At 42.0% G+C, this 8,237-nt stretch overlaps 2 protein-coding genes and 1 pseudogene across 2 annotated transcripts; 2 read left to right on the forward strand and 1 right to left on the reverse strand.

Moving 5' to 3' along the window:
* The first annotated feature begins 297 nt into the window (after positions 1-297).
* LOC105840719 lies at positions 298-5,048 on the forward strand. Its single transcript, XM_012687737.3, is given in 6 exon segments — positions 298-2,264; positions 2,266-2,431; positions 2,433-2,892; positions 2,895-3,076; positions 3,078-3,514; positions 4,919-5,048. Coding segments are annotated over 5 exon segments (2,880 nt in total). The 5' UTR covers positions 298-540; the 3' UTR covers positions 3,426-3,514; positions 4,919-5,048.
* On the forward strand, positions 4,462-5,809 carry LOC118648638 (uridine diphosphate glucose pyrophosphatase NUDT14-like). Its single transcript, XM_036294989.1, has 3 exons — positions 4,462-5,134; positions 5,365-5,438; positions 5,586-5,809. Exons 1-3 carry the CDS (start codon positions 4,701-4,703, stop codon positions 5,738-5,740), a joined length of 663 nt encoding a protein of 220 aa, XP_036150882.1. The 5' UTR covers positions 4,462-4,700; the 3' UTR covers positions 5,741-5,809.
* Positions 5,810-5,817: 8 nt separating this feature from the next.
* Positions 5,818-7,978, reverse strand: LOC118648639 (annotated as a pseudogene).
* Positions 7,979-8,237: the final 259 nt, after the last annotated feature.

An 8,237-nucleotide genomic window follows, 5' to 3' on the forward strand; every position in this document is an offset into this window, starting at 1 on the left:
CACATGGAATTCACCGTCGCGTGTCTCGGACGCATCTTCAGGACAAATCATGAACTGCGTCCCAAATCGCTCGTTTCCGGCGAACAGGACAAGGAACGAGAGATCTGGGTAAGGCGATTTGTATCGCCCGATCTTCTCGATGAGAAAATCTCCAAGGAGATATTGCAGGAGCTTACGCCAAAAATTAAAAAAGAGAAACTACCAAAAATTAAAAAAGGGAAAGATAAGAAAGAAAAGAAAAGGAAAGATAAGAAGAAGAAATGATCTTTATAGATCTTTTTCAAGAGCTCTGAAGAGTGCAATTTTTTTACATTTATCGAATAATTACTTTTGTCAGTTTTATCGATTCGTGTCGTTATGGCAACCATCTGACAACTGGAAATGTCAATTGACCGGTTTGGTGCGCGCGCGGGGAGATCGTTCGATTCGATTTCAGACCCGAAACTCATACAAAATTAATGGCGCTATTCGTACAGACGCATCGTTAACGTTAATCCAGAATTGTCCAAATTTGTCGTGCAACCGACAACGTGTGCATGCATGTCCATTCACTTTCGCATTCGACCCGAAATGGCATCGAGGAAGAAAAAGACATCCCTATCGAACGAGGAACAATTGTACGTGCTTGAAATTTTCATTAATCGTTTAAATCTACATCCCGAGACGTATCCCATTGTTAATAATGAAGAGTGCCATTTGATAGTACGCATAGGTTTCGTTGATCTCAAACCTGTCGACATTATCGTCAGGGTTAATGACAGGAGAACTACGATTCAAGAAAATCAATTTTCTAATGAGTATCTTAGTCGCGAAGGCAAGACATGTCTGCTTGTTCGGACTCCGAGCAATTTAATACAATCCGTAAAATCGACTCCTTTAAGTATCGAAGTGTATTGGATTTCTCACGGTGACGAGGACCATAATCCACGAAATCAAGCCGGATATAATCTTCTCTGCGCAGCAACAGCATTTTTGCCAGGATGTTTCCGCGATCGCATAGCTGCGGCCAAGGACAAGATAGACGGATTATCAAAGTCACACACATTTACAAAGATATACTCTCTGACCGATGAGCATGGAAATCCGTGCGGATCTATATCAATGTGCCTGAGACTGTCGTGTTTCGGAAACTCCATTATAAATCATCTTACGCTTCACGAGAAATCGTTTGTATTTCAAGGATTTCCTCTCGGTTGGAAGTTTCCCTGTACGAAACTGTCCGGCAGAGATGTAAACGACGAGAAGTACAAAACAAAATGTGACGATACATCATTATTGTGCAAAATTCTGGATCCTACATGTTGGAAGTTACATGACCGTAACGATTATACAGAGGCAGAACCAGTGTTGACGAGACCGGAATCACCACCTCGCGTATCGATGGACCAGCCAGGATTCGAAAAATTAACGAGTGCCGAGAAGCTGAATGATGACAAGTACCGTAATTTGATCTACAAGACCTATCCTGACGAGCCGACTTGTTCGTGTCTACCAACGGATCAATCGACGCATCCAATGATGTGTCGTTCCGGGTGTACTCGCTTTTGTTGCATGGCTTTAAGAAATCCCGATGCTGTTAAACATTTCCCATCGCTTGCTACACTCGCTTCCAACAATTCGAAATCGGATGTAAAAGAAAATGTGACCTCTTATGATTCTACGAGGATGAGAGGAGGTAAAGACATAGAGGATAATAATTATTTAAACAGCGAAGCGTTATGGAACGAGGAATATCGGACGTGGCACCAAAATGATATTAATTTAAAAAATCGCATGATGGGTGGAAGTGATTATGGTGCATCAGTCTACGCGTTATCCGAACCGACGACCGTCATATATGAGAAGAGTAAGGAAACACGAGCTCCGTTATACAAATCTCGACCAAGAACCGCGGATGGAATTAAAGAGGCAAACTGCATTTGTCCGGGAAAAGCTTCGTCGCCTTGGAAAACTGATGCGTCAAAGTATACGAAAAAACCGTATATAGGCGCAGATCGCATGATTCGCGCCTTCAAGGAGGCCCAAGAATTCGTGGATTCTCTCGGTCAAGTGCCAGGTCTAGTAGGTCTCGGTTTGATGGATCCATCCGAGAGTCCTTATTTCGGCCGAGACAGAGAGATACAGAGAGATTATGGAGCCGTTCGAGAGACACCAAGTGAAAGAAAACGAGGATATCCCGTCTCGGCATCGCCAGCTGAATCAGCATCGCTGAATCAGTGTCCCGCACCTTGCAATACGCAGATTGGTAAAACCTATCGTCAGCACCATCTCTACACCTCACATCGCACCCTGCACCGTCTGCGTAACGACAGCGGTACCAGGACGCACCGGTGTCGTGCGCGAGGCGATACCTACGTTACCGGAAGCGACGCTATCCTCTATCGTCGTCAAGCCGAGGAAGAAGGAGGACAAGAAAGAAGAGAGATCGGAAAAAGCAAAAGGAGTTGGAGATTACGTCCTCCACGCCGCTGGACGTTGACGTTGGCCCTTGCGGTGAACCGAAGTGCAAATCTCGCCGGAAGAAAGCTGCAGACCGGACGGTACCGCACGATGATATCGTCGAAGAACCGCAAATACAATCGACAAGTACGATCGTCGCGAAAGTTCCTGGCAAATTCATGGAAAAGGGCCGATATCCGAAGGGTAAGCCAGGTCCGAGTGGCGATCGTGATAGAGGCCCTATGAAAATCAGCAGGCGAGTGATGCGATACGTTTATTCCATTGGCGATGTTTATCCCGGGACTAATTACGGCCACAAGAATTGCATCGATCCACGATTCAAGGTGCCGGCTAACATGGGTTGGCTGTGGAACACAACCGCAACAGTGGGCAAGCTCAAGCCGCGAATCGGTTGGAAACCGGGCGCGATCGGACGGTACTTGAACGAGTTGCTGAAGAGGCAAAGGGTGCTTCTACGATGGGTGCAGGTACCAGCAGGATGGAGGATCATCGGGCAAGGTCGATACCCTCGCGCAACAGTTTACGACGCGGCAAGGTATACAAGAGCATGAGCTATGTGTCGCATCAGGTGAAGGAGAGCGAAGAGGATGCAGAACCGCCACCGACTCTCCACATACAACCGTAAGGACGGCACGTACTACGTGACAATGTATCCGATCAGGCAGGAGACCGCGGACGCGTCGCATCAGCTGGAGGAGCCGATGAAGCCGCTGCAGTTCAAGATAGCGCGTAACAAGGATGACGCTTCTGTAGCATCGAGTTCCACGGCGTCGGACATGGAAATCGAATTCTCCCCACCAGCAGCGGTTAACAGATCATTTCGCCGGAAGCCCGACGTGATTCATGTGGATACGCAGGTCAGGCAGCAGGAGATTCTCGACGCATACGAGCTAACCACGGCAGACACGCCAAAGACGACGAAGAAAGAGAAGAAGGGTAAAAGAGAAAAGAGGGGAAAGAAGTAACGAAACAGCCCTTCCTGTGCTTGTCGCCCTCTGCTCCATGTTCCTTATCCCAGCACGATCGTGAAAGGAAAGCTGCAACTTTATCAAAGGTCTGTATCTTATCGAAAATTTAAGTGCTGTGCACGTTGTGCGACCGGTTACTTTACACCGATTTTAATTTTACACGACGCGTTTTAAATTCGATTACGTGTGTGTAACCCATACTTTTCGTAACTAAGCTCACTCGACTAATTGCGAGAATAATTTGTCGGGAAGAGGAGAGATGAAACGATTACAATTAATCTTCGTAAATTTAATGTCGTCGTGCCGTTAAAATGACCGATATATTACTTAAAAGGGCAGAAAGAGAAATAAGTCTGCATCGTGCTTATTTCTAATTGTTTCTTCACTTATCGGGATAAATTAATTCTGAAAGATTTATTCCAAAAAGCATGCGCTCCAGTATGCGTGATAATTTCAGATAAGACAAGGTAAATAATTTTTTATTTAACTTAATTTATCATAGACGACTTGATTTTAACTTTAACTTGTGATGTTTAAAACACAAATTTTAACTTGTTAACTTTCCTGCCAAGTTAAAAATTTATTTACACAAAAGAAAAAAAAAACATTTTTACATAAAGAACAATATTTCTTTGTCATTTCATATAAATCTAATATTTATACAAGTAAAATATCATAAATTTACTTGGTGATCCGTATTGTAATTGTTTCGCGAGTAATCTAACATAGAAATTATAAACTTATTTCTAATTTAATATAAATAAATGCTTTTCAAAGTAAACTTTCAATTTAGGTTCATTTAATCTAAAACGTTACTTTTACACTGAGATAATTTCTTGTTTGTGTAACTTTTAACGTAACTAAATTAATTTTACAAGACATTAATATATCCAAATCTGGACAATTGCCGGAATATAATATGACGCTCGTTTTCACGCTCATGGGAGGATTCGTCGTATTCTAGTTTGATACAATACGCGGCATCTGTGGGCTGCGTGCGTTCATAATTCGCTATCATTATCGACGGGAGTTAAAGGAAAGGTGCTTCTACTTCCTCGGTTCCGAGCAATTCGAGCCCCCAGACTATCCCGGCCGCCCCGGGTGCCGAGCGCACCACGCACTCCCTCCCCCGCTCCACCCATCCCCAAACACATCGCGCATTCCGTCCTCCCGTCTCTGTTTGTGAGTGTGCTACTTGGGCTCGAATTTCGGAATCGCGGCACAGGCACAGCTTTGTGCTCCCTCGTGACATTTTGATAAGCGACGAATGACATGGCACAAAATGACAAGAATCAGATAGTGCGTAAGAAAATGCTTGATTTACACAATGTCCGCGTGGGAAAGGTCCCACAGGACTCTCAATGGTTAAGAAGTATTCGCTTGCATTTCACGCAAGACGGTCGGTCTAAGACTTGGGATGTGATAAGAATTCACGATAGCGTTAGTATAATTGTCTTCAACACAACTCGAAGGAAGCTCGTATTTGTTAGGCAATTCCGGCCAGCGGTATATTATGCGTCCTTACCGGAGAAGCAAGATGTGGTGGACGTCGAGCGTTACCCTGCAACCCTGGGACTGTCCTTGGAACTCTGCGCTGGTATCGTAGACAAGGACAAGCCTCTCGTCGAGATTGCCAGAGAAGAGTTGAAGGAAGAGTGTGGCTACGAAGCACCCACTTCGGCATTTGAACAAATTACTACTTACCTGTGAGTCTGAAGTACTTACTATGCTCTAGTCATAACCTTTTGTCACCTGTGTAAAACATAAATGTATCATTTATCATCTATCATTTAGAAGCAGTAAGAGATCATTTCTGATATAACTTGCAGACTTAGTATAAAACTGTTAATTTATAATTTATTATTTGCCCTGATAAATCACACAGGTTACATTTAAAAGATAAAAATATTAAAAAGTTTATCCTTATATTTTCCAGGTCCAGTGCTTCTGCTAGTGCAAAGCAAACTATCTTTTATGTACAAGTCACAGATAGTATGCGGATATACCCTGGTAAGTTTGACTATAAATATATTTTTTCTTAAATCTTTCAAAGTTGTTTGAAGGAATATTATTTCCGTGATGTAATTGGCAAATTATATTTAAAATATACTTAAAAAAGGTCGACTCTCTGTTCACTTGAATCTTTCATTGTTACAGGCGGTGGTGATGAGTCTGAAGGTGAAATCATAGAAGTAGTGGAATTGAGCATTCCTGAACTAAAGGATTACATAAAATCCAAACAAGTACAAAGTCCTGTTAGCTTTCTATACGGTGTGTCTTGGTTTCTACTTAATAAATCGGAATATTGTTGAATGAAATAAAAGTTTTAACTTGTTCGGCTATGTAAACTGAAGAACAGTAAATTAATCGCAAGTAAAAGTCACTCTACTATCGTTTAACCGTATTTATTTACAAACAGAGCATTTATACACAAGCAATGATAGTTGCACAATTGATATTACATAAAATTACAACGAGACTGACATTCAATTAGTGTTCAGTTCGTCCTTAGTAAATTGAGAGCTAACCCATGCGAGACCCCATTTTAAATTTGTGAGTAGGAACTTTAAGGCTTTGGTCCATTGTTCTTCTGAATTGAATTGTATTCTGAAAAAAGAAAAGAGAGAAAGATCAGATAAAGGTTTTGCACATTGTAAGTAAGTTTCTCACGTAAAATAAATCAAGTCGCGTTGAGAGAAGATATTTATGAATCCAAACGTACTTTATAGAATAGGAATTGCCTGTCGCGGAGTCTTCAATTTTGCCTCGATCCATCCTATATGGCAGACAAAATTCGCTGTCTCCCTTTTCTACTTGTTCCTTAAATTGTTGCAAACAATCCAGAAACGCTACCATAGCTGCATCAAATTTGTGTCCCATAAAAATTTAAATCCTCACTTCCGTATAGCGGAAGCTCCTTGTTCTGATCCAAAGCCTCGATATAACTGTGATTGCCCAAATGGTACTAACGAAAACGTTTAAACGTTAAATTCATTTTACGCGCAAAGCTACTAGCAAAAGAGTCGTTTGTCCCCATGCGGCGTTTATCTCGCTCCAATCCACTGGCGCGCTCGGCAATCGTCCCAAACGAAATGAATTTATAGTTTCCAAAGTGGCCGGAATGCCAGATGTGAAATGTGGCGTTAAAAACGTTGTTTTTTTCAACTTTCAAGCTGTGAAGACGCATACGCCAGTTGATTATCCAAACTGTAAGACAAAGTTTGAGTTAATAAAATATAACTGTTTGATTTGAGAAAAAGAAAGATATTTAACTGTTTGGAGAGTTTTTATTTACATGCGACATTCATCCTCAGCTAACATGAGATCTCTTCTGTGTTTCGAATACTCTTTCCATACTATCTATCCTTTCTTCGCTTTGCAATCTCTCTCTTTCTCTTTCTTGTTCCGCTATGGCATTCCTAGTGGCTATTTCTTCCTTTCTCAATGCCTCCAGCTCTCTTATCATTCTTTCTTCCTCAGCCTTCACATCCTGCAATTCCTTTGTAAGATTTTCCATCTCTACGTCCTCATGTCCATGATACTGTTGCTCAATTTCTAGTTTCTTCAGGTACTCGTTATAATCTGACCATTCTCCTTCCGTCATTCGTAATTGTGATCCATTAATAGCAAAAGGCTATCTGTACATTCGTCGCAAAGTGGATGATCCGCTGAACTGCTGCTGCTAAGAATATCGAATAACGTTGCCCGTACCTAAAAGGTACAGATTGTGTACAGGTAAATTCTTGGGTTTAAAATATTCTTAAAACTTTGTGTACCTTTAAATGATGTCTTAGCTTTCCGTTTCGCCAGAATCGCAAACCAACATAAATCCATTTGTACCATTTCCTGATTCGGTCAATCTGAATGGTGGAACCAAGTGTTCTTTACTGTCACTTTGAGGTTCTAATTCTCCAACAACTTGCTGTTGTATAGGAACTGTAACAAGATAATTATACAACTTGCAATAAGTACAGCAAAACTAAGTATCTATTATTAGATATTTAAACATAAAATATATAATATATAATTAAAATAAAGCCTCTAGCATAATGTAATTGTCCAAGTAAAAGGCAACAATTTTTTGTGCGCTGAATGACACCGCACGTAAAGTTTAGATATGTAAAAATATGTGAAAATTATTGTTTACACACAAACGCATAGTTGCACTTATTAATGTGATTCAGGTTTGCTAGAGAATTAATAAGGAAAATCCAAATTAATTCAAGGACAAGGTATTTTCGAGACGTAGGGCGTCGTATGACGTTAGACACGGGCAGCGCATATAGAGGAGCGTTATCAATACGAAGGTGAAAGATGGAGTAATTGAATCGGTCCAAGTCGTCAGGACAAAATAGAAATTTACGTGAGAGTTCGGCCAGAGTGTGTTCCCCAAGGTGGTCGAAGCTCGAGTCTAGTCTCAGCGGCTGCGACATCGTTGACAGGCGAAGCTGACGTTTGTCTTTAAGTCTACCATATCGCATATACGTCGCTTATATACGAAGAGAGCAGCAGCTCGACAACCTGTCTCAGCGCGTCGCTTATTTACGAATACGCGTCTGTCGTCTGCGCTGCTACTGCCTGTGCCTGCCCGCGACGCTTCAGGGTCAGCTGACGACGCGTCGATGTCGATGCGCCGATGCCTTACCGAGAGCGACCATCATCTCACATCATCTGGCGTAGTCGCATCTCGCATCAGGGTCATGTCGGTATAACCAGAGAGGAACCTGGAGCGATCATCGCATCGTTTTAGGCGTTTTCGTCCATCAGCGCCTCTATGTGCACAAAAGTGCACATTAAACTATGTAGTCA

Source organism: Monomorium pharaonis, unplaced genomic scaffold (genome assembly GCF_013373865.1).
Source record: "Monomorium pharaonis isolate MP-MQ-018 unplaced genomic scaffold, ASM1337386v2 scaffold_56, whole genome shotgun sequence".
NCBI lineage: Eukaryota > Metazoa > Arthropoda > Insecta > Hymenoptera > Formicidae > Monomorium > Monomorium pharaonis.

Excerpts from the sequence above, each read along its gene's own strand:
- LOC118648638 (XM_036294989.1), top strand. The coding sequence starts at position 4,701 with ATGGCACAAAATGACAAGAATCAGATAGTGCGTAAGAAAATGCTTGAT. Across the intron at positions 5,135-5,364 it reads GAACAAATTACTACTTACCT|GTCCAGTGCTTCTGCTAGTG; the intron begins GTGAGTCTGAAG and ends TATATTTTCCAG. Across the intron at positions 5,439-5,585 it reads TAGTATGCGGATATACCCTG|GCGGTGGTGATGAGTCTGAA; the intron begins GTAAGTTTGACT and ends TCATTGTTACAG.